Source organism: Lonchura striata, chromosome 5 (genome assembly GCF_046129695.1).
Source record: "Lonchura striata isolate bLonStr1 chromosome 5, bLonStr1.mat, whole genome shotgun sequence".
NCBI classification, from domain to species: Eukaryota; Metazoa; Chordata; class Aves; order Passeriformes; family Estrildidae; genus Lonchura; species Lonchura striata.
In genome coordinates this window covers 50,512,423-50,539,395 of record NC_134607.1, presented here as the reverse complement: position 1 = coordinate 50,539,395, position 26,973 = coordinate 50,512,423, and the positions used below count along the sequence as shown (strand labels likewise).

At 38.5% G+C, this 26,973-nt stretch overlaps 1 protein-coding gene across 3 annotated transcripts in view; it reads left to right on the top strand.

The window, feature by feature from the left end:
- Positions 1-1,775: 1,775 nt before the first annotated feature.
- SLC6A15 (solute carrier family 6 member 15) overlaps positions 1,776-26,973 on the top strand; it is a 37,170-nt gene continuing 11,972 nt past the window's right edge. The window contains exons 1-6 of one of the 3 annotated variants that reach the window (XM_021528040.3): positions 1,776-1,797; positions 12,767-13,237; positions 21,800-21,957; positions 22,433-22,559; positions 24,063-24,244; positions 25,492-25,602. In XM_021528040.3, coding sequence (XP_021383715.1) covers positions 12,949-13,237; positions 21,800-21,957; positions 22,433-22,559; positions 24,063-24,244; positions 25,492-25,602 — 867 coding nt within the window. In that variant the 5' untranslated portion in view covers positions 1,776-1,797; positions 12,767-12,948. Of the gene's footprint in view, positions 1,798-2,005; positions 2,178-9,901; positions 9,974-12,766; positions 13,238-21,799; positions 21,958-22,432; positions 22,560-24,062; positions 24,245-25,491; positions 25,603-26,973 lie in introns of those variants that run through there. The other 2 variants (XM_021528037.3, XM_021528039.2) reach the window with 2 other exon arrangements.

The following is a 26,973-nucleotide window of genomic DNA, read 5'->3' as shown; positions in this document are numbered from 1 at the left end:
AAGCTGCTCTATTCACAGTAGTGAGACTATAACATAGGTAAGAAATAAGAAACACCTAAGTTCAAACATAAAATACCATCTCAAGTACCTTCAATCCGAACCTCGAGAAATCGATAAAGTATCACTCGTGAGCTGGCAAATGAAAGCATAAATTCTTCCTCTTATTAGTACTTAGAGTAAAAGAAACTTAATTCACAGTTAGAAACTTAACACAAGCTCATTTTTCCTCAGTTCCAAACAATATTTAGTAAGTACAAAATCTATTGTCTAAAGGGCTGTATAATTGAAATACATTGTGAAAATGATTAGTTAAGTGAACTAGCACCAATAGCAGGAAACACACAATGCTCTGATGAATTACTTTTAATAATGAAACAGAAATGAAAATAAGTTTGTATCACAGGTTTCTCAGTAAAAGCTGAAAGAAACGCAGATCATCAAGGCAGACTATCTTCCATACTCTGGAGGAAAATCTCTCCTCGATTCACGACGTGTAATAAGGCTACGTATATTAAGACTGAAGCTGCTGCAATTGTTCACACAGCAAGCATTAAAATCAGTTCATTCTCCATTCAATGCCTATCCACAGCAAGGCCAACGGGCCTCTCCCACCTGGCTGCCACGCCTTTGAGCTCACTTCCTCATCTTTACTTCAAGTTTTCCTTGCTAGGCAGGATCTGTAATGAATAGGGCTAATGCCTTTATTAATGTTCAGCTCTTTATTAAAAAGATCAGCTGGGCAGGGGGCCTGACACGGAGCTCGCCCCCACTGTTATAGCTTTACCAGGTAGCCACAGGGGAAGGAGGCATGCATAGTCTGTAGCTGAAGTCCAGAGCAGCAGCACGCCCCTCTCCTTTCCTCGTGGTAATACTAGGAAAATCTGCTTTTGTTACTGCTTCCCACAGTCCACTCCAGTCTAGTCTTCCGCAGGTGATGGTGACAGGTCAAACATCGATCCTTCTCCCTCAGCCAGCGCACCTGTCCAGCCCCCTCTCTGTGTTTAGCTCTCCACTTAGGGGTGTCTTTATCCCCCAAAACACGCTCTCATGGTTCCACGGGCTCCCCTATTTGCATCTTAGTCCTAGAATGGCGGGGGGGAAGGGGAGGGGAGGCAGGTAATCTCCAGGTAGTTTAGACAGAGCAATTAGCTAATTAACATTTCAATATCAGTACTTAGCTAGAGCCAGCAGTGTCCCACTATTGCCATGGGAACCAGGAAGGCTCTTTTGTTCATTACAGGATCGATCTGCCTTTTTATTATTTTTTTCCCTAAAATGAAATGCAAGCAGAGAAAAAACTGACCGAATGGCAGTGAACACTTAATGACGGAATCTTTCGGGGAAGCGTTGAAGTCAAACATCGCCGTCCTGCGACTGAAGCAGCTGTAGGAGTCAGGGCTACAAGACCTGTGTCCCATCACCATGGGGGTGGTCGGTGCCTTCCACTCTTCCCACGTCTCTCCTCCACCCCTTCTGCCCCCAAGCTCGCTCCCAGCCGCCTGCCGGCCTCCAGCACACAGGTGATGTACTCGCTGCGGCCGCCCCGCGACGGACCTCTCTTCCTTCCTGGGTCCCAGACCCCTCATTCCCAGTAATCTCCTTCTTTTGGAAAACTTGGGTGTTCTCCGAGGAAGCTCCCATCCGTGTGCCTACTTGCGCCTCCCGGCCGCCCCCCCGCCCGTGTGCCGCTACCCCCGCGGCAGGAAGGCCAGGGCGGGCCGCTCGCAGCCCGCGCGAGCGGCACACGGCACCTGGGCACCGGCACCCGCCTGGGCGCAGAGGCGGCAGGGGATGAAGGTGAGGGCAGAAACGAGGCACCCGCGCTGCCCAAGCGTGACCGCGGGGATTTTGGCACGGCGGCCTACTTCTCCTTTCGCTGACGCGTCTGCCTCCTCCCCGCCCGCCTCCGGCAGAGAGATGCTGCTGCAGGCGGGTGGGTGTGCGCTCCTCCCTGCGTCAGGAGGTGCGGCTCCCCCGGCCCGGCGCTGCCCTCCCCTTTCCTCTCCCCCCGCCGCTCTTATGCCTGTCTTTAAGCGCCGCCGCAGTGAGGGTTGGGCACATGTGGCTGCCACCGCCTGCCCGCCGCTGAGCCCCGCGCCCGCACGGCCCCGCTCGCCATCCTCGCCCGCGGGGGCACCCGGCCCCCCCTGTTCGCAACGGGCGCCCGGCGGGCGGAGGTAAGGCACGGCACGGCATGGCAGGGCACGGTACGGCACGGTACGGCGCGGCGCGGCGCTGAGCGCGGTGCGCGGGCGGCCCGCGCTTTCCCAGCCCTGCCATGCGGCCGCGGGAGCAGCGTGGCCGCCTGGCCGTGTCGCCGGGCGGGAAGGGGCAGGATGAGTGTGGGGATCCTTTCCGCCGGCGGCCGCCTTCCTGTGGCTCGGGGGTCTCCCTAGCCCGAGCGGGACTTTGGCCGTGGTGCCAGCCTCTCGCTGGCGCGGAGAGAGCCGGCCCCTCGGGAAACAATAGCGAGCGCCGATTAGAAGCCGCCCATGTGTTTTAAGTTGGCGGTAGGTTAAAAGGATGTACGGTGCTGTTTTAATCGCCGTAATTATTATTATTATTGCTGTTGGCAAGGGCGAGAAACACATCTTTTTTTCGAGCGAAAGAAATTTCATTCATCTCCCGCGTGTTGCGTAAAAAATCTCAGCCGCATGTGTAGCGCGTGTTCCGGGAGCAGCGGGGCGCGGGCTGTCTCCCCGCCGGGAGCACCCGGTGATGTGCTCGCCGCACGGACGAGCCCGGGCTCGGGGAGAGCAGGGCCAGCCGGCCGCTGAGGAGCCGGGTGCCGCGGGTCCATCCGCACCATGTGCCGCGGGCGGACGCGCCCCAGGGCGCGGGCCGGGCCCGGGCGCTGCATTGTTGCTGCGGAGCGTGGGCGGCGCCCGGCGGGGCTCCCGGTGCCTCGCGGCGCCGCGCCAGCCGCGGCTCTCGCCCCGCGAAGGCGGGGGCACCCCGCGGCCGGGGGCTGCTGCGCCCCGGTGTCAGCCATGTTTGGGTGGGTATGGTAATGAGAACCTTCTCCCAACCTTCGTGCCTCTCGGATTTATTTTCTGTGCAGGATTTTGATGGTTGTAGCCCGCCGTGTACCACGACATGTCCACAGGGTAGATTCATACCTGCAGTGTTCTAGTGATTCTTTTCCTCTTTGATTTGCTTATTAATCCGTTTAATTTTCTGTGCCCCTATTGCCTGGATTTTTTATCATTTTGCTAGTGTTAGAGCGAGCTGGAACTTCTTTGCAAGGCTTTGCTTTTGTGGTGGAAGTAAATGAGATGATCGTAATACGAATGCACAGTCACACTGACCTGGCACGCATGAGAATTGAGGGTATGGGGTGATTGGATTTCATCTATTTAAGTAAATTGCACTGCGTTTTACTTGTTAAAGACCACATTATCATCAACTATTTTATTTTCAGTGTGCTGCTGCTACATAACAAGCTCATTGCTGTAGTGTTGTTTTCTAAGATAAGCCTAATAATTTCTAAATAGTATATTACCATCTGTGTGTCACTGTGGCATATCACAGGATATGGACCCAATTTCCCCCCTACAAAGAAAAGTGCAAATGAAGTAAAGATTTTGTTATCTGATGTCATATAAATATATGCTGGATGTATTGTGCAGGCAGCTTTCTCGCCATTTGATTAAAAACTGATGACAACATAATCAGGTTTTTTTCTGTTTAGCAGTATATTTCCCATTATCAGCATCACATTAGAAAGGAAACTGTGAAAAATACTTAGGAAAGATTGCTTAATTTTGTTTTGGCTAATATACAAGTTTTTTGTTTACCCACACCCCATATTAATATAATCATAGACTCACAGCCTGCATGCGGTGCATATTGGACACTCCCTTTGGGCTCAGCTCTGCACTTCAGACTCAAGAACAAAAAATCCCATTGGTTTTGATCTATGCCTGAAAAACCAAACCATTCATAGCCGTTCAGATGTGTCACCAATACAGAAAGCTGATTATGTGAATCTGCCAAGGCATCTTGAAACTAGTTTTATAGCATAATCTGATTCTTTTTGACTTTTCATGTCTCGTCATTGTTACGGTTGTCTTTTTTCCATATTGCAAAATCCTGCATGCACAAGATTTTTAAAATGCTGAATTAGTGAGGAAAAAAAAAAAATCACAAATTACTCAGAAACACAATCTACTCATTGCAGCTATTCCTTTTTTTCAGATGACATTGTTAAGGAGTAGTTGCTGCTCAAGTGGTATGGAATTACCACTTGTAGTGTTTGTGGTAGAATCTTTCTGGGAAGATTTTATTTTGGAAATTCTCTAGAGTACTGTTCCAGAAGTATACACAATATTAAGGACATTTTTACCCGTTTTCCCAGCTATTTCCCTTATTCTGACCATTTCACTCATCTCCATTATTAATGTTCTTAATTAAAAGACAAAATACCTGTTGATTTTGGAAGAACAGTTTTCAGTCCCAAATGTTAATAGATCGGCATAGCAATGGTAGCAGCTTTTACACATGATTTTAGAGATCTCTGAATTCTCAGTTGCAGAATAACTTTGACGTATCAGCAGGTGGCCACTTGAGCAACTCCATTTGTCCTTGAAAATTGATTCAAAGTAACCTTGCCATTACTCAGGCAATGTGTTGAAATAATTCAGAGGGCAAAAAGTGTCACTGACAAATGACAACCAAATGCTATTCTACTGAAGAGCTTTAAGCACAAATCCTGGTGAGACAGTACAAAGGGGTGTGAAAATGCAGTGGTAAGTGCCAGAATGGTTGCATTAAGCAACAGCAGTAACTGGGCTGAACTTCCCATAAGCCTACACTGAAACAGAGCTCTGCATTCTTATCCTTCACTCCTAAGGCCAGGGATTCCTTGTTTGTATGGGAGAAAGCAAAGAGCAAGTTTGTGTAATGCTGTGAACTACAGTGCCTCAAGTCATGGTGCCAGCAGTCTATTTCCCACTTTGGGGAGAGAGGTTCTTGCTGGTGGCAGATGATAGTTTTGCATTTCAAGTATAAGAAATGTGTAGTGCAATATTAATAATTCAGCTCTCCTTAAGCCATAATGGAGAAGGGACAAATGTAATAGGGCATTTACAGTGTTTGATTTTCTCTAGTGGAATTGGTATTAATAATTTTCTTTCTAAAGACATAGACATTTATTGTAACATAACTTGAAAGCATGATTCATGTAATGTAATCAAATATGATGAGAAGTGTGATTTCCATTAACCCATGTGTTCAGTTTGGCTTTTTGCTTGTATATAAAAAAGAGGAAGATGTAATCACATAAATTCTTCCCAAGAACAACATGATTTACTTATTGATCCATTCTAAAGCACAGAGGTTAGAGAATTAGGGTCTCAAGACAATTGTGTATCAGGTAATATCTAATTTTCAGTAATTGATTTTGCAACTTAAGTAACTTTAATACTTTATTGAAATATTAAATGTACTTTTACAACCTATCACTTCTGAGAAGTGTGATAAAATTGTACAACAAAATCATGGGTCTCTCGTGTCAAATGTGGTAAGCTTAGAATATGGAGATTTTGTTTCAAGTTGCCAGTAGTTGCAGCTTTTAAGTTCGACCAACCAGGGGTAGAGTTTACTTGAAGGAGTGGTAACTACTGAATTTGTTCTTTCAATGAAGTACATATAAGAAAGACTTCTGATTAAGTGATATATTTTCTCCATTTGAATAGGAGGTTACAGTTAGCTCATCCCGTTAGTCTGAAGTATTTCAGCGAGGTTGATTTGTGAGAAGAAAATACTGAAAAACCTGTACAGAAGTGAGAAACTACAGTAAGGCAAATTAATTCTTTAGAGATTATGTACAGTGAAAAGAAAAACTGACATTTAAGAGTTCTAGGTTGTAACATTCTGTCTCTAGATATTCTGTTTGGCCAGGGATTTGGCAGTAGTCATACAAACTGTTAAGATCAAGTCTATTGATAATGAACAATCCCGAGAAAGAAACTTCACTTTTTTTGTTCATTTATTGTATTTGTTCTATAATAGTAGGAAGTATTCTCCTGTAATTAAAATTTAAGGAGACTAATCCGGACCAGAATTTTTTTGTTGTTTGAGTCTGTGCAGGGTTTTGTTGTATGATAAAGCCATGAACAAAATTTTGTACAAATGGAGAACAAATTTCCCAGCAATATGAAACAATATGAAACAGATGCAGTGTCACTTAAGACTGTATAACGACATGTATCTGCAGCAGGTGTCAATTTAGTCTTGCATTTTTAAATAGTGTTGCTATAGTATGAATGGTTCTGTTGTAGACACCAGAATAAAAACTTTTTTCTAATGTGTTTAAGTATCCCATAGCCCACAGAGCTCTTATTTTTTTAGAGTCATGAATGTGTAACAGATTTCTTTACATTCTTCAATGATGTTTTCTGAGACATGCTAATACAAGTATAATTGTATAGAAAATAATTATCTTTAACTGCAATTGAGTTAAGCACCTATTGAATCTATATCTTACTGACAGGCTGTATTAAACCACGTAGGGAAAAATGCTAGATCATGTAGTTCATGCTGAAGAGCAGCATTATGGTTGCTTTAGTTTATAGATAGAGATGAGCTTGACTAGGCAAAAAGGTTATGGTGTGTATTCCTATTTCCGCCAAAGAACACAATGCTGCATTGCAGCAGTAATTCAGTCTGTGCAATGAGTACTGTAACACAGTGTAACTCTTCCTGAAATAATTATCTGTACACAGATTCCCCCAGTGATAACTGTTCTTCACAGTCACAGTACTCCCATGAAATTTGGTTTGCTCCTGCAATCTTCTTCCTCTTTTTCACTCAAATATGACGGCCAGTAGGTATTCTCCTCATCCTGTCTTCACAAATTTCTTTTTTGCAGACTTACAGCCATCCTTTGCTCCTAAAACTTCAGTTTTCATTTCTTATATTGCTTGTTTCCATCATGCTTTTTTTTCCAGCTTGTAGACTCATATTTGAGATGCCTTTTGTAGATTTCCTTTTGATGCAAAAGACTCCTCTTATGCACTTTTGCGTATGATTCTTCTCCTGTGATTTCATACAGACTGAAACATTTGGCATGAATATCAATAAAAATCTTTTATGAATATGTGTCATGGTGAAAATCCCAACTTTTGATTCCATGTCCTCTGCTTAACTGTACTAGTTCCTTCATTGGGAGTCAAAGGGAAGATATGGTGAACAGGACCATAATAAGATGTAGGAATCCCCTGGTTCTCTCTGAGCATGGGGGAGCAATCCTACATGGACAAACATAAAAGACAGGAAGTGCTCCTCTCTTTGGGACTCAAATCCTGTTTATTATAAGGAGCCACCTGGGTTCCAGGTGACGCCTCAGGGGGTAACAGGCTGAGGTGTCTGGTGGTGTCCAGAAGAAAAAAGAGACCAAAGGTGCCCTCCAGGGGGGTTTTGAGCCCAGGGAAAAGGGGTGGGGTGGAACTGGACATCCAATGGGACACAGGTGAGGAGAGGAGGAGGGGGGAGCAGGCCAGGGAGAGTCTGTCACACCTGAGGCTTAGTGGGGGGAAAGGTGCATGGAATAGACCAATGTGACATCAACTCCATAGTGCCACATAAAAACTACTCAGTGCAAATTCCCAATCACCCACTGCAAAACAACAATTCCCAATCACCCACTGCAAAACAACAACTAAATAAGCTATTTAGTGCATCACAACATCAAGACAGGCTTGTGGGAGTGGACTGATACACCACATTTGGCATAATCTACTTTCAAAACTGAGATTATAGTGATGAGAACTGGCTGCAGCTCTTTATTGCATTTTGCCACCCTCAAAGCAGCATGTTGGTATGTAACTGCTTCCTCAGGGAAGAATGCAGTGCTTTGAAGAATAGAGTGTTGATCGCTAATCCCTTCAATGGCAAGCATGGAATGAAAAAAGGTATTGAGGATTATTTGTAAAGCATTAAAAGGAAATGTAAATCATTTTGTCAAATTGTGTTTCCATCAGAACTAAAAATAAGATTATAAAAAAGTACAGTGTGTTAGAAAATAATATTTTTGGCTTTCCTTTTCAGAGGGGAGTGCTTGTTTTAAGAAGAAATGTAAGAATTATTGTGTTGTAATTTATGTTGGAAAAACATGGTTAGAAGTTCATGAATGTTTAGTTATATCAGTCGTTGCAATAGTATTGTGGGATGAAATTGTCTTACAAATGGCTTTTTATAGAGGTTTTTGCTGAATTTCCAAGATCATGGGGCAGCTGTAGTCATTATACTTTGAAATCTGTGAGGGTTTTTTTGTGCCTGCTTTTCCATTAATGTTGTGAAAATCTCCAGCCTTTTAACTTTAATTGTTTATTGCTATTACACAGCTGAGAAAACCAGAAATACAGTGTTCTTCTAGTAGTTACCTATATATTGATTGGCATGCAGTAGAGGTGCATTGGAAGGAGCCTGACATAAGATTCAGTGTAATGGTGAAGAGGAGCAGCAGTGTTGAACAGAACCAGGACAACCCCCTTACTGGGTGTTCATACAAAAGAGATTGTGAGAAAAGGACATGCAGCAATGTTTTTCAATGTGTCCTTTGGTGCTTTGACTAATGAAGTTCCTTTGGGTCTTACTGCAAACGTGTGCAAGTCTGGTCAATGGAGGCATTGCCAGCATTTCTGAATGCAGGCCTGAAGCTGAAGTAAAAGTTCTATAGTGAGCCTGGATCTCCCAGGGAGCTAATTTGGGTCTGAATTCCCTGCAAGGGATTATTATTGCTTAATCTGCTAGTGATGTGGAGGTCTAATCAGGTTACTTTACTTCTGCATGCTGGTGCATTGAGTTGATTCTTTTTCCATGGAAAAAAAACGCAAAATTTCTCCTGTGTTCTGAGAAAGTTGGGGTTTGCAGTTTGCTTTATATCAGAAAAGAGTCACTGTGTTATCTTTCAGTATGTAAAAGAAATAGATTTTAGCCTATCAAGGACAATGCTAGTAAGACAGACTTAAAATCTAGCTCCTATTTTTTAGTAAGTTTTTTTGCAAAAGTTTGTTTATGCCAACTAAGATTATTGATTGCTCTTATTTCAGTGACAGAATAATTTTCTATATGTTCCTTTAACTTGACCATATACTGTTCATCAATTTCCCTTCTGTTAAATTCCATCAAGCAATACAAACACTTGTCAGGTCAGTTTAAGAATAATTTTAAATTTCTTTATAAATGGAATTTATATTTTAAAAAAAAAAGGAAAATCATTCTTATTTGCTCATTTCAGTCATGGAAAAGTCCAGAAAAATACTATGTTCTTCAATAAAGGTAGTAATAAAAATTTCCATTCAGTGTTTTCATCTGACAGGTTACATCATTTGAGTCATGAAAAGGGTGAGATGCTGAGAACTTAATCAATTGATCATATTCTATGATCTAAATTCAAGACAGAAAAAAAAAATACAACCTACAAACAGCTTTAATAAGGCTAAATTATATTTTAGACATTTTACTTCAAGGTACTGGTTATATCATAGTAATGTTTTAAAATACCTGACAAGATTTAGGACTTGAAATCCTAATATAATGACAGTTTCTACTAAGTATAATTCAAAAATCTACATAACAAATCCCCATTTTACGAAGGATTTACAGAATTACCTGTCTCGTCACATAGTTCTGTATTTCTGTACAAGGCAGTGTAGAAGGTAACAAGTACTAGAACTAACTGAAGATGTTTAACAAAATTTGGTGTGATATTTCCTAGTTTAATGCTGATGAACTTCAATACTGGACTACATCCCAGTGATGTGGGAACATAGAATAGCATTTTATATGGTGAAGTGCTCAAGTTCAATATTCTGATGAGGAAGAAGAAAGCTTGTTCAGTGGTTCGTGTTTAGCTAGTCAATGCTGGTGAGTAACTCTACTCTTTCTCCCTATTCAGATTTCACACAGGAGCATTCATACCTAGACCTAACTCAAGCTGAGTAGTTTGGTATCATCGTCTTCTGTGCAGGTTTGTTCTGGATCAGAGGGGCTTCTGTGCATGTCACTGACTGCGTTCTGGGAATGCTGAGCACACACCAGTAGACTCCTTGCACGAACCTGCTGGGTTCACACTTCAAACATTTGTACCTGATGGTAGTACCTCTTGAGAGAGAAATCCTTATTTGCATTAGTACCAGCTCCTTTAAGACAGAAAAGTTGTTAAATCTGACAGTAGGAGAGTGCCTTTGGATTTGTGATGTGTCCAGAAGGACTGTCCTCCATCCTTAGTGCAGTCTGACCAGTGATAATATATTGAGTTAGGAAAGCAGTCTTGTTAAAACCATGCACCAGTCTGCTGAACATGCCTCCCACATTTACTCAAGCCCTGTAAATTGCAGTCTATATAGTGATATTTCTGTGGATAACATACTGTTTAATGGAAGGTTAATGAAAGGGAAATTACGATACTGTGCTAGGAGTAGAAGTTTCAAACCCAATTTATCCTGAAGTGTAGCAGTGCAATGTTTAATGCATGACAGGACAGAGTGATGCAATTTTTGTTGGAATTGACTCATCAGTGAGAGCTCCAGATAAATCATATTACTACTCTGCAAGTTGCTCTATCTAAAATAATCAAAACAGGTATGACCTTTTAAAACATTTCAGTAGATACTTATGGATGGCTTGTGTCTTTTTGACTGAAAATCTCTTTTTGTTATTACAGTTACAGAAGGATTTCAGACTCAGAGACAAATACTGATGTCGTTTCACATATGCAGCTGTTTCATTTTAATGTAATCCCTGAACTTACTACTAATTACTGGAACTGAGAAGCTGCTTTCTAATTTACATCAGTGGAACAAAAGGAAAAAAATGTTTGAAATGTGACAAAAAGTAATGTTTGAAGTACCAGATGCTGTGGCTTATAGTCCCAAAGCTCCATTAGAACTGCTTAAATGCTTCTGCTTAATGTGTTAAGTTTGCATTTTGGTTCTACATAGGTATCTCAGAACTAAGAGCCACTGAATCATGTATGAACTAGCAGAGGGTGTAGTCCTTTGAAGACTGCAGTGCAAAAGACAGAACAGATGAAAAGAGACTCACACAAACATTCAGCCCAGATTTAGCCCAGGATAAAGTATTAGGATTTCTCTCTTGTATGAACAACTTTTTCCCTATTCTACTGTTCTCTGTATAGCTCATACACTTAATTTTTTTTTTTTTTTTAAAGAACTGGTATCAGTCAAAGCAAGCCTGGTGCTAGTCCCACTGCATGTCAGAAGGAAGGTTTATAGGACCCTGAACCATTCAGTGACAGTAGTGAACATGAAGCAGATCACAAGATAAGTATGTTGTAGCAGACTTAAAAAAATTGGGCTGACTGCCAGAGCTAGAATTGCTGAGAGGAGGCAGTAACATAAGGGAAAGTGAGAAGACAGTGACCGGAGTCTAGGGAATCAGTGAAAAGAGATTACAGTAGAGTTCAGTACGCAACTGGAGTGAACTTCAACTTCCAAATCCTTGGAAATTATTGGTAAAAGTAATTGCCCTGTTGGCTAGGAGGCTGGTGATAGCAGCCTGGTGGTGGCAGAGGTTTTATTTCTGGTGCTGTGAAGTCTCATTTTGATAAGTTGTGGGCTGGGTTCCAGTGGCTTAATGTCTTTCTGGCACAGAAGCAGCTGTGAGGTTCTTGACCTCTCAGTAACTGCGTGAACAGTACTTTGCAGTTCTCCACTGCATGGGATTTTGTCAGGACATGATGCAGCCTTCATACTATGGATGAGATGTTGCAGCAAGTTCATAAGCAAAAGCTGTAAGGCCTTATGTTTCCTGAAGTAATTTCTGATTCTCATCAGTTAGCAGTTGCTGATCAGACTTCTTGTGTGTTCTTTGCAGAAGCCCTCTTTAGAGTTTTCATGAAGCTTAACACATAATCTAAATCCTTTTTAAGACTCTTAATTGTGCAGATGGCTTTTCACACACCAGTTTTATCCCATGTGATTAGTGAAGAATTTATTGAAAAACATTCCTCCCCAAAATCTTAGGTTACCTTCTGTATGGCAGTTGCAAGCAAGTCTGTCTTTTTAAATGATTGTGTTTAAGAAAAACATGTATTCAAACACAGGCCTTTTTGTTTCTGTACATACACATTTGAAACAGTAGGCTTCTAAAATGGATTTTGCATGTCAAATATTTCAGATAGTTTCTTAGAAACAGGAAATAATTAAAAATATCTAAAGCATCAAAGCTTATAAGAGATGAGCATCTCTCCTTTCAAACTGTGACTGTGATTGTATATTCCAAGATGAAGAATAACAAGAAAGTAAGTCACCATTGCTTTTGAACTACTAGGTGTATCCTCTCTATCAAAATTTTAATTGCTGCATGACTTTCTGAAATGGTCTGAAAAACTTAAATTTACTTTTACTAAAATATACTTTTAATAAATTGAAGTACAGCGATTCATTCAGGAAGTAAGGGAGTTGGGCTCCTACATTTTAAGTAAAGTGCATAATTTTTTATGCTGGATTAGAATAATCTTGCTTTGGTATCAAAATATGAGCAGTTAGCCTATCAGTCCTTAGGAACGAAACCAAAACAAAACCCTTAACAAGTGAACAAAATGTATTTTATAAAATATTTTAGACCACATAGTGGACTTATTCCTTACAATTTGAAAGTGGTTTAACATCCCTTTCTTCTTACTTTCTCCTCTTGTCAAAATCATTAAGCTATACAAAAATGGGTAAAATCAAGCACATGATTTTAAAATTAAGTTTCTTCTGCATATTAATATACTTTTTAATTTCTTTTTCCACAGATACTTTCAGTAGAACAAGCATTCAGAAATAGAAGTCCTTACTCTTGATTCCCTGGTATCAAGGACCCATCAGGCACCATCTTCATTCTTTTTATCCAGTATTTTTTCCCAAGCAGAAGGAGAGTCTACTTCAGTGTCCATCTGTTTCAGCTGAACGTCTTGCTGTTTGTTTCAAATTACAAATGCCTAAGAACAGCAAGGTCGTGAAAAGAGAGCTAGATGATGAGGTCATTGAGTCAGTTAAGGACCTGCTCTCTAATGAGGACTCTTCAGATGATGCCTTCAAGAAAAGTGAACTTATGGTCGATGATACAGAAGAAAAAGATGTAGATGTTGAAGAAGGCTCAGATGTAGAAGATGAAAGACCTGCTTGGAACAGCAAACTCCAATATATTCTGGCACAAGTTGGATTTTCTGTGGGATTGGGGAATGTGTGGCGATTCCCCTATCTGTGTCAGAAGAATGGTGGAGGTAAGTTTTGTGATAGAGCTGGTTGTACCTAGATGATTATGCTAACCTTTCAGATTTCAAAGGTAGCAGAGAGAGCCACAGTCAAATCTGCTCCAACATGTCAGGTTTTTCTTTTAGTTTTTGCCAGAACCTATGAGGAAAAACCCACATTCCTTTTTTTAGAAAGATGCATTTGTTTAAGTAGCAGATTCTTCTAAGATGCCGTTTCCTCATTTTAGGGTAGAAGGCTCTTGATGCAACCTTAGTTACTGCTCAAACCAGTGGCTACACATAACATATAATTATGGAGGGTTGCATTGTTTAGGACCTGGTTGTTGTGCTTAAGTGTTCTTTATAGTAATTTGACAATAAATCCAAGGCATTAAAACTGTATCTACTTTGAAGACCAAAGCAACATTTGATCTTTTAGTATTTAGTGGTACTAAGTTCACACCTTTACTTTCTATTTGCTTTTAACTCCTGGTCATTTGATCATGATTTACATCTGGCAAGAGCTTCAGAATACTCTGGGAGGGAAAAATAAGGGTTTTAGTTTTTCTTATTTTTTTTAACTGATGATAAATAACTTAAATCATTCTATTAGGGGACTACATCTGTTTTTGTACTGTTAAGACAGTTTACTATTTTCGTAAATAACCTTTCACTTAAAACAATGACATCAAGCTGTTTCTTAGTTGACCATCTGTAGTCTTCAACACAGTTTGAAGTATGAGGCTGGAAACTTTCCTTCCTCTGTGAATGCAGGATTAGTATTTCATCCAGTGCTATACCCAAATATACTACATTAACGCACACTATCATAGCTGATTACTAAGCTGAATTCAAAACAAACCTGCCACTTTTTATCACTTTTAGAAAGTGAATGTGTACAGATGCTGAAGAGTAACATTCTACTCCTGCTGCTTTTTCAAAAGCTGAATGATACAGCTGATGTAATTGAGTATACAAATGAACTTAGAATATGATAAGGTGAAATTATTTATTTGTTTTCTCTCAACTAAAGCATTAAAAATTTAATTTATGCTTTCAAATATTCTATCTTCTAAGGACTACGTTAAAATCTTTTATATCTCGTTACTGGGTATTTTTTACTATCATTTAAGTTCCTTTTTTTCTCTTTTATTGTGGAGAGAAAGTCATTAAATGATTGATTTAAAGTATGTTGTTAAGATGGTAGTCTCAGGGACAATGAACTACAGCATTTTATTTTGTGTAGTTGTGTCCCTTTGAAAGTCTGTGTCTAATGTAGGAATTTTGTGTCTAGTTAGGAATTTTGCAAGCCAGTTGCTTTAATTCTGGTCAGATATGAATTGATAATTTCACATTTCTGAAAGAAAAACTCCAAACCCACTAAAACAGTAAACCAGCCAATCTTCAAGGATAATGACACTTTATTAATCAAATTTGAAGAAGTAACTATGGTGTCACCAGAGATTGTATTTAAGTGTTTTCTCCTGTGCTGTGATTGCAGGAAATTGGATGCATAACATAGTGCGTGGAGATAAAATGTTTTCTGCACATGCTGAGACAAGGGTGTATTTGGCTTTTAACAATGATTTTGCACCATTTTAGCTAATGGCAGCCTTCTTAGCAACAGAGAAAAGGAATTGATCGTTAGAGCTGAGGTTTGCTTGGTTTTCAAGTTAATCATAATGTAAGATGGAGAAGGTGGCACAAAATTTGGAAATATTAAAGTACATTGGTGCCTGTATGTGTGTGCAGATGGACAGATAGTTATCACAAGTGCATAGAAGAATAGGGGGAATGAAAACTTCAAGCACATGGTAAGAAAACCTACACACATTTTATATGAGGTTCTGTTTTCTGCTACACATATTATTTCATATAAGTTTTCTAGGCTAAATTAGAGTGGTTTTATGTAACCCATGTAAATATCAGTGTCAGAACTGTTCTTTAATCTTCTGCTGATAAAGCTTTACTATAAATACCTGTTGAAGTCCCTTGGTGTAAGGTAAACTTTCCTAGTGTATGACTTGGTCTCTACCTACAGTTCAGACATTCATATCCTTCCCTGTGTTTAAGGAACTTATCTCTGGAAAACACCATGTGAGGGGAGGAAATTAGATTAAAAAGTAGTAAACCAATAGATCCAGTTCCAATTTAAACCAAAAAGAAGTAAAAACCATAGTTACTCATTAGTTTCCATCACAACCTTCTTAAAACACTAAAGCCACCAGTAAAAGACAAGACAAATCCTAACTGTGAAGTAATCTTAATTTTTATTTTTTTAAAAACTTCTGTGACAAAAACAGCAAAATAAACATAGATAAGACACAGCAAGGTTAGCCCAAATAGATAATGTTATTTGAGAATTTTGTGGAAAAAAATTGTGTTTCCCACCCTGTTTTCAATAGAGATTTAGTGTGTTTATGCTGTGGCCTGTGGTATAGTGACACTCCTAACATCAGAGCTCTCTACTGCTTCAATGAGATACCTGTGATACCATCTTTGAAAGTAACTTGAGTAGCCCTACACTGCAGTGAGACTTTGGATGTCTGTAGATATCTTTGCAGTCTCTGGCTCTAGTCTGTTTTACCAAACCAACTTCCTTCAGTTTATTTCTTGTTATTATTTAACACTTACTCCCATTACTTTAATTCATAGCAGCTCATAAATATTTAGAGTAATACCTGGTATTTTTTTATAGTTGTCTAAATTGCAGCTAGACTGGGTAGCTTTTGCTGACTTTTCACATATTCCCAGAAAAATATTTGTTGGGAGAGGTGAGAGAAAAGGCTGGTATGCAGCTGGGATGTACTTGGATCCACACTGGTGATGTAGCTGTAATGCCGGATGTATCAAGTGGAAAAAAAAAATCTGGGAGCAAGCTGAGAGCACTTGAGGGTGCTGGTTTTCTTGACTTTGAGAGGGGGGGTGCAAAGGAGTTTTAGGCTCTGTGAAATAGGGGCTGAGGATGTTCAGTAAAGTTTTAAGAACTGACTATATATCTCTCTGCCCTCACCACAGGCCCTTCTTACCCCTGCCCAGACCCCATCTGGCACTTAGGGTGCCTCTTCCACTCTTTGCAGCCTAACAGATAAAAAAGCTGTTTCATCCTTGATTCTCGATAAAGAAAATTTGTGCTGCAGCTGAGTATGCTCAACTTCATTTTTGCATTGTAGGATTTGTTTATTCCTCCTTTACTCCATGAAGGTGAATATGTGTGTTTGTTCAGATAAGCACAGTTCCTGTATAACAATTTCATAACCTATGTTAGCATAACTTAGGTTCGGAGCTACCTTAGCTTGCTGTGGTTGATAGCCTTAAAAATGAACTGCTCAGGTCTACCCAGTCTTGCCAAGATGCTCATAAACAGTGACAAACTAGATTTATAATTTCCTGCTGCTCCTAATTGTCATCTGGAGGACAGCTTGCACACATTTCACTATTTTCAAACAAAGAAAATATTTAAAGTTTATTCTCTTTGGTTGTCATTTCCCTTTAGGATTAGCAGAAGTATAATGATACTGTTACATAATTAGAAGTAACAAGAGCAAATTAAATTAGCTAGTCTGCTAAAATGAATGAGTGTTACTTGAAGAAAAGTGAGGAGTCTACAAGGGACTACATGCCCAAAGATTTTGTATTGCATTTTTGTGAGCATTAACTTGATTTTTCTGATTTTTCTTTTTTTTCCTTAAGATAAGTAGTTTTTAATATCTCTGTGATGTAAAAAAATCAAAAGAACTAAACAATTAGATATAAAAACTGTGAGCAAAATAGGAAAAATTGTAGCAGATGATGCTGTAATTATGTTTTGAAAAGATTGACCTGGGTAGAGCCACATTGTGAGTTTTTACAGTTAATTAGTGTGAGTTTTTACAATTCATCTGAATTTTTTACTGAAATACCAACAGATTGACTTTAAAGTTCTGTGGTCAAATGAAAAAGCATGGCAGTTGTACTTTTTCCTCTGCAGTGCTCTTAGAAGCAAGCAACTAATACAAGAGAAATTGGGAACAAAGCAAATATTCCCTTGTATTCCAACACTCGAGTATGGATTCAGAGGCTTTATTATGTAGCTTTGGATCAGTAATTTCTTTTCAGTGCCTTGAGTTCACTGATGACTACTGTATAATTTTTTGAGTTCACTATTATCAGACTCAACATTTAGTTGTACTTTAGTGTACTGAAAATGTCTTGTTTCTATTTTGCAAGTGTAATTCTTCATTGAAGCTATTTGACTAAGGTGATATTCATCCTTTAAGCACGGTTTTGTAAACAGGCATGCCTGAACATACTGAAACTGAAACTAGTGACAGGAAGAATATCCTGTCAGGATAGACTATAAACCTACAGGTAAAATGTAAAACCATTTATCAGAGTTTTCCTGACAAAAGCAGTTTCCATTTTGTAGTGGTAAATAATTTTACTTACTAAAGCTTAGTATACTGTTAATTTATAGCGTTTTGTTGCTCACTTGTCATTACTTCAAAAATTTTAGCATTTGACATTGAAAATGAGTTTATCTTCATCTGAATGTCAGCTTCTTGCTTGCATTCTGTTAGTAAGTGTCTAGTAAGTGATAAGAGCCAAGATCTCTCTTCAAGACAGTAGTAAACTTTACCTTGATTGAATAAGAATTAAATCAGACACCAGACGCTTAATTAAAATCTAGCACAGCAGCAGCTGAAGCAAATGTGGAAAGTTAATACGTTTTTCAGGTTACAGCAAGAATTGCTAGGAGAAGAAAATTCTTTAGTAGTATCAAGGTGGTAATGGTTATGTTGCCTTGTGTTACTGCTTTTGAAAGTATTTTCCATCTCTTTAATCACTAATGAGTCGTGTAATTTTATTATTTTTTGGAGCATTTTTAAGAGCTTAAATCAAACCCAATGTCATTTTTCCACTTCTGTCAATAATATTGCCAAATGCAGTCCTACCGTAATCTCAAGAAAAGACAGTTTACCAGATATCCCATTCTGGTGCTTGAATAAATAAAAAAATAAGTAAATCAAAACAGTGCACAGTTTTAGCAGTCATGAAATCTTCATGAAATGTCTTATATCTTTGTCATTATTTCTAGAAAAGAAGTATGAGATTTTTTTCCAATTGAGATGAGGTTTTTTTTAAATATGAAAGCCAGTGTTTTAAAACCAAAACAGGCAAAAAAACAAAGTGACTTCACAGTTGAATAATTTTGTAAGTGTAGAAAGGAGACCTGGGGATTGTGAGCTACACAGAATTGTAATAGTCAGAAGGCAGTTTAGCTGATAGGTGTAGCAGATGATTGATTGCAGGATGTTGTTCAAGGCCAGTTTACTATTCAAATTTTAATTAGAATGGTTCTTATCCAATATTGTAACTGCAAGGTCCCATGTTTTCATGCAAGGAGGCATGAGACGAGCTGAGATGTTCCCATAGTGATTCTTTTTTAGGATTAAGTTAGGATGTCATAGAGTTCTTTGAAGTATGTCTAGCTTCAAGGGAAGACTTCAGCAAAATACTTGCCCAGAGATGCTGTGGTTTCATGTTGATTATGGGGCATAGAAGCCCTTTGCAGCTATGATACAGCTGTATGATCCGGCTATGTCCAAGCTCTATCATACTGAAACTCACACATGCACAGTTTTCCATTATGTCCATTTTGGTGACAAGAATAAGATCAGAAGGAAGCTCAGGAGGTTTGAATAATCAGAAGAACCAGCACTTCAGGTGCTTTGCACACACCTAGCAGTATAGAGGTGAACTCTGCTGTCTGGCTACCCACTGAATTACAGAGTTGTCATGTCTAATGTAATGTGGATTTAACACCACATTTATTTAGAGTCTGACTGATAAATCTTGCAATTTACATTGATACTGCACCATGAAACACCCACATCAACCCAGTCTTTAAACATGTGCTTAACTTTGCAGCCTTGTGATTAAGGTTGTGGACTGGGACACTGAAGAGCTGGGTTCAGTTCCTGCTCTAGTACAGTCATCCAGTGGGATACAGGGTAAGTCACTAGGCCCCAATTTTTTTGAGCTGTATAGGTTTGTCTCTGATCAGCTGTGGCACATCTGTCTAATTAAGATCTAAGGTATAATTTACAGTAGCTTTATATGATATAGTACCTCTGTACTGTTGGCTTTCAATGAATTGTATGAGCAGATTTTTTAAAGACAGTAATGCCAAAGCTTCTCACTTGCAGTGTAAATTCTGTATTGCAGAAATTTTGAGTCAACCAGGGATATTTAATGGTTTCTATGTTATATGTTTTTAAGACAGATAGTCCCCCTCATTTTTTAATGTGGTTGTTGCTCTGTTCCTCAGTCTTCCTCACATTAATTTTTTTCTGTCTCTTTTTAATAGCAAGTAAGTCCTTTCTATTCTTTCCATTACATACACATAGAAGATGAACTGCGAGAGACACCAAAGTACTGAATAGGAACGTAGCTGCTACCTCAGTAAAAACAACGCTTCAGTAGACGCTGTCAGACAGTATCATTGCATAACATATTATTGTGGAGCTACTTCATTGATTACATAGTCTATAGACTGAGAGGTACATGAGACTAGTATTCTTTGTCTGGTGCAACTGGTTTTTCATAGAATCGTAGAATGGTTTGGTTTGAAAGGGACCATAAAGATCATCTAGTTCAAACTACCCTTCCACTAGACCAGCTTACTCAAAATCCCATCCAGTTGGCCTTGAACATTTCTGGGGTTGGGGAATTCAAAACCTCCCTGGCCAACCTGTTCTAGTGCCTAATCAACCTTATAGTAAATAATTTTTTCCTAATATCTAAATGTACCCTCCTTCATCTAAAGGCCATTCCCCCTTATCCTGTCATTACAAGCCCTTATTAAAGGTCTCTAGCTCTCTTGTAGGTCCCCTTTAGTACTGCTAGGTTCTGTAAGATCTCTCTAGAGTCTTCTCTTCTCCGGACTGAATAACCCCAGTTATTGTTTTCCCAGGTCTTTTCCCAGACCTTTCCCAGGTCTGTTTTGCAATGTGACCAATGTGGTGCCTCCAGACTCATTCCAGGCGGTCAACATCCTATCTTAGGCTTCCATTTTTCTCAGATTTTATTTCTTCTTTTTTTCCCTAGTTTTGAACTCAAGACTGCAGTTAATGATTATTATCTTTATAAGATCTTTGTAATGGAAGGGGATGTCCAATTAGTGTATACTTCATGAGGAGCAAAATAGCAAGTGGACCTAAACAGGAATGAATGCTACCAGAACATGAGACCTCCTGCAGAGCCTAGGAAAGTTAGGTTTCTAACATAAGCTGTATTACATGAGATAAATTGCCCACTAAGGATATGAAAATGCCAGTGCATTTTGATAGATTGCTAAAAAAGCCCTAGAAAGTTGACCCTTCATGAGGGAACTTAGGTCTTAGCTGGAGCTGAGGATAAATGCCAAATTGGTTTCTGAACTTTGCTCAGCTTCTCTTTCATCACAGGATGAAGACGTTGATGATACAAGTTAGCAGCTCTGAATCTAAGCTTCTGAGGTCTTTAGATCTTTGCTTTGTAGCTTGTTTCAACACGCTGCAGTCTGCATCTCTCAAAGGTTTTTCCTTAGCTTTATAATAGTTTCAAAGAGAAGTTCGAAGGCCTTTGAGTAGTTGTCCAGCACAGTGGTCTGTATTGCAGTGTAAGAGCCACACAAAGTCAGGTGCCACATTGCTTATGCTGATGCCTGCATGTTTTGTTAGCTCTGGTACTACATACTCCACAACACCGCGGAGGAAGTTAGGCTTGAACTTGTCAGTGCACTTAGAGTATGGATATATTTGCTTGCAATCAGACTTCCTGATATGAATGGAGATGCATCCTTAAGTTAGAATTGTGTATGATCAATTTCTGGGAATAAGGCCTTAAAAAAGAGGAATTGCTTTTAATATATATGTTTATGTAAAGGTGTTACAGTTGCATTTCCAAATATGACTTGAAGAAGAGAGAGTTGGTGAGTACTGCAAGATACAGATCTACAATACTCTATTTTGCTTCTGCCTCATGTTCCTGTTTTCTGTCTGGAGCCCTGTGGCAACAGGCTGATACAGTTTCCTTGCTTAGCTGGGTAGCATCATTATTATATACAGTATGAAATCCCCTTTTTGAGCATCTGAGAAATGGAGAAATCAAGAGCTATCTTCTAAAACTTCTTATGATTGAAGCTCACTCAGAATGTTGTGTACAGAGTGTTTTCTATATTTCTTTTATATTCAATCTTGCTGCCCTGTTACAAGTCAAGCTGTAAGGTTTTCTAAGTAAGGTTGTTTAGCTCCCGATGATTCTGTATTCCTAAAAAGTTTGATTGAATGTCCAATATTTTAAACAACTCATTTCAGTAATATCTCACTTGCAGAAAGGCTATTCTGAAACATGTTACAGTGCTTTATAGATTAGGTGTCTTTGGGTTTTTGATATTTTACAAGACTTACGACCAAGGTTCAGATATAATTATTCTTGCATGTGATCAAAAAAGCTTTGCAATGAAGGACACTAATTCAAATTTGAAGCTATTAGAAATTTTCACATTTGTTCTGTCAAGTTCTGACTCTTCTTCCATTTACTCTGATTTATTCTTTGTTCCCCTCATAGGTGCCTATCTTGTGCCATACTTAATCTTGCTACTGATAATAGGGATTCCACTCTTTTTTTTGGAGCTTGCTGTCGGGCAGAGGATCCGTCGAGGGAGTATTGGTGTGTGGAATTATATCAGCCCCAAACTTGGAGGAATTGGATTTGCAAGTTGCATAGTAAGTTTTTTTAACACTGTATTTCTTTCAGATGTTAGGATTTAGATTTTGCTGCAGGGAAAGGCCATTGATTTATATCTGGGCATAAGGGTCAGTTTGCAGTGTTTTCAAAGATCTTAGAACTTGAATTGATCCATTAAAACTGTTGGCATATATGTGTCTGTTAATTCAATCAACTTGTATTTTGTGATTATTTTGAAATTAGGAACTGTGGAACAGAGTACTCTTCTGGAGGAAAAATGCCTGTAAAAGTATAGCTGTAACATAAATAAATGTGGAGAAAAGTGAAAATTTAGAAAATGTCAGGTACTTCAATAGGACAACTTGTTCCATTCTTCTGATTTAGTTGAATTAAACCAAATTTAGTTAATTAGGTTCATTGACTGATGTACAGAAATATGCAGAAGTTCAGCAAGCATTTTTCTATTTATTTCATAAATGTAACTTTTTGTTTGTCTTTTTTCCTATTTACTAGGTATGCTTCTTTGTGGCACTGTACTACAATGTCATTATTGGATGGAGCCTGTTTTACTTTTCCCAGTCTTTTCAGCATCCATTACCATGGGACCAATGTCCTTTAGTTAAAAATGCATCTCATACCTGTAAGTCTGTGTTAACATAAGGTTCTTAAAAATCATATGAAATATATAAAATTTGAGATTTTCAAACAAAAAGGAGAAAAACTACAATTTAAGGAGATATTTGTGTGCAAAAGTGTTCTATTTGTGTGTTCTTAAGTGTCCTATAAGAGCACTGTTTTCTGTGTAAATTAATAGAAGTGAGATAATCAGTCCTTTGAGTTTTGCTGTAATGAGATGATTTCTTATGGACATATTCTATAACAGCATGAAAATTCCTTATCCCTTGGATTTGGTTATCTTATAACAGTACATATTTTGTATTATCATTGCTATTGAAATATGAATTATTTCTTTGTTTCCTTTTTTTCAGATCCTAAATTTTCTTTAATTATCTTTTGTGGGTTTATTTACTGCTTGAATAAAGAACAACCAGGGATGTTTGAGAAGTTGTACCTTTTTGTAGTGTCTTTTCCAGAGTTGCTTGCTTCAGTTATATGGAAACAGTACTTGTGAATGTTGACACACAGTCAAACTGAATGTATTCCAGAAACTACTGTCCATTAATTGAGCAGCAGTGGTTGTTTATGTACTCAGCATGTCAGCCTAACTTGAGCAGAGGGCATCTGAACTAAGCTTAAAAAATAAAGCAATTATATTTGATAATGTCTTACCTTTTTTACTAGGTTATTTCAGTGAAGATCTGTTATCTGTGTTAGGTTACTTAAAAAGAGTGTATTTTCCCCCTTTTTTCCCTTAATTATCTTGACTCAAGACCTGCTTACATGTATGATTGAGTATCAGGTATAAATAATTTATAAAGAACTTAAGTAAATATTTTCTCTGAAGAAATTTTTCTATTTATGTGTTACGTGTCTAGATACATGCAGTTTCTTAAACTGTTTGATAACATGACTATAACAGAATTACAGTATGATCCAAAGAATCACTTCTGGAATATACATAGCAACTTCCATTAAGTATATCTCTGTAGGAACCACGTATTTCCTTTTCTCATCACTTTGGTATCATTATTTTATTATTTTATTGTTTATAATGGTAGTTAAGTCCCTGTTTATTTGAGTATCCTATCAAAGCAGACACAACGATTTGTTTTCAGTATGTCTTCAAATTTGTGTTCATTGCAGAGACATAGTTTTCATAGTATGTAATTCATAGTATCATGTGCAGATAATGTAATTTTATGTGTGATAAATGGAATATATGTCTTCATCTAAGCCTGCCTACTGTTTAGTTCTGAAGTGAGAAATAAATTCTGCCTTGTAGTATGTTTAACTATAATGTAGAGGAATACATAATTCCAAAAGGGTGTTTTAAAAGATATACCCAGAAGCTTTCACTGATAGCAGTCACTTTTTCTTTTAGGCTGTCTTAAGACTGTTCTGTGAGTTTAGTTTTTTAATAAATGATGATGGCACACAATTAGAAATATTGAGAAGTGGTAGAACACTGTTACGAAATACCTCTTCTGAACCCATTCTGTACTTGCTAACATCTCTTTGACAGTTGTGGAGCCAGAGTGTGAAAAAAGTTCTGCAACCACTTATTACTGGTACAGAGAAGCACTGAATATTTCCAGCTCTCTGTCAGAGAGTGGAGGTTTAAATTGGAAGATGACTGTCTGCTTGCTGGCTGCCTGGGTCATGGTATGCTTAGCCATGATCAAAGGCATTCAGTCTTCAGGAAAAGTGAGTATACTGTTCAACTGCCTTACATTGTTTTATTTTGAAGCGTTTCAGGATATTTCTGTTCACCAAACTCTCTGTTTACTCTTATGAAATCTGTAGGAGCAGGTTAAGTGCTTTGACTCACCCATGCATTTTTACAATCTCAAGTAGAGGAATATTAGTAGTTAAGCATTAAAATTCTATCAATTTTATTGGAAATGGTAGTAATTTAGTGGGAATTGAGATCTGAAGAAGAATCATTTTGCTTCTCATCAGTGTAATTGTTGCACGTAACTGTACCTCAGCTTTATTGTGCAGCGTAAGTCGCTGCGTTTTGAGTGTGTAAGGAAATAAGTTTCCATGTGTACTCACCGTATGACTGCAGTGCATTCACATATGCATGCTTCTGGCATTAACACAGCTGTTTTCTAGGATTCTGGATTGTTTCTTTTGACTAATGACTTACCATTCCTTTGCATCTGAGTACTGTTACCTTGTCTTCTTTCCTGTGCATGCAGTCACCTGCATTTGCTGGTGAAAGACATGCTAGATTTGTTGATCTCAGTGGGATTTTCTGAGGAAAAATAATTTGTTCCAGTAGCAAAATTCTTTGCTATTAAAAAGTTTGGCACTGACATGACAATTTCTGTGACCTTCTTGGGCCATTTAAGTTAAAGAAATAAGTAGCAAGTTTAACTAGAGAATCATTTTACTAAACTTTACAGAATAAATTTTCTTTTCAGTGATAGGCAATGAAAGATCAGACTTGATTACTATTTTTTGTTGTTTTGACTGTAAGCATGTGATTGAATTCATTGGTTAGGGGCTTTCTACTGATTCTTGTCCCCTTTCCTTCTGAAGACAAAATTAGTTTCTGTTCATGCTGCATACCTTTGCCATACCCAGTCAAAGTGCATTTGCAAAGAGAAGCATTTCTGGAACAGTTTACTTCTGTCTTTGTTTTCATCTCATGGAATTAATTCTGAATTTCCTTGAAAGTCCAGAGGCTCTTTATTGGTTAGTGATAAATACATCAGGCAGTTGTATTGCTTTTGTACAGTACAGAATTTAATTTCTTTTACAGTCATGTGATTTTGCTTTCTTCTGGAGAGACAAGGGGAAGGGGAAGTTTTCTGCATATTTCTTAGAGCATATGATTATCAACTCAGTCATAGATCCAAAGGATACTGTGTAGTGAATGAACATATTGAAAAGAAAGTCTGTGTTAAATGTCATGTTACATTTTTTCTTGCCTTCTTGTATTTCAGATCATGTATTTTAGTTCCCTTTTTCCATATGTGGTACTTTTATGCTTTCTGATCAGAGGACTGCTCCTTAATGGGTCAGTGGATGGAATTCGTCACATGTTCACCCCTAAGGTATGTACTTAATTTCTGTTTGTGGGGTATTAAACTTTCAGTGGCAATTTGACCATTTATGAATGCTCTCATTTAAGCTTATTGTTTTCATAGAACATTTGGCTGTATTTCTGCTTGCCTAAATTGCAGAATTTTTGTTTATCTCAGTGGCACAATACCAAGCCCTAAAGTCCAAAGGCGCTAGGTGTTCCAAGGGTCTGTAGAGTTTCCTCTCTTAGGTGAGGGTTCCTAGAGTTGTACACATCTACAAAGCTAAACAACTGAGAGTGCAATTTGGAGGATTCAGGAAGTTTAGAGAGCTCTAAATACTGAAAAGAGAAGATTGCCATTTTCTAATATTGAAATGTCTAGTTCTGGGTTGTCAGTGCCTTACTTTGTGAACTATCACGATAAGCATAATTAAATTGTCCCTGTTGGAAAGAGCATTTTTTTCCCTCCTTTTTAGAAAATTTAAGCTGCTTACATAGTAGCCCAAAGTATTTAGTAGTGAAGTAGTGTAAGTACTCGCCACTCAGCTTTCCGTATGAATTTTCTTATGACATGACAAGATAGCAGCAGTTCTAAGCATTTTTTTTTTTACTGCCAATATTTTTGTCCAGAACATGCCTTACACAGCTTTAGATTTTCTAAATATGGGGGTGATGTTATGAATTACTATTTAGCTTGAAGATCTAAATTGTGCCCACACCTATCTCAAATGCTTGCAGCTACATCTGTACTATAAGAACAGCATTTTTGAATAGTCAGAGCCACAGAGCCATACTCAGGAATGAATAAATCTGGGCTTGCATATTGTATTGTGAAATCGGCTTCCCAACAAGTCCCCTTCACAATACAGTTCAGAAGAACAGGACTATTATTTCAAAAAAGAAAGCTAAATAATAAGATAATCAAAATCAATGCACAGAGTGGCTAATGCCAGATGACAGGGTGTTGTCAGTTGTTTTGATTCCAGGTGTTTTGAGTCTGGAGAACTGTCATCCTATAAAAATGACCTTTGTCATCTCTCATATTTATGCAGTCATGCTTCACTTCACTCACTGTCAACACAAAAAAAATATAAAAACTCCCCTTGTACCCCAACACCTCTTCAGTATTTACTGCTTCTTTTTAGAGTTATACTCTAAAAAAGTTTCAGCTGGTGCTTACTTTACAGTTACATTATACTTAATTATACAAATGTTTCAACTGATCATTTAAATTATATCAGAAGAAAAAGGGTTCTTAATTTCTTATGACAGTTTCCAGTTTTGTATCAAAATTTAAGTTGTGGTTTAAATTTGAAGATAGGAGGCCTATATGCCATATGTATTATAGGTGAATATAAACCTTACAAAATATTTCCATTATTTTTTTTTGTACTTGAGCACT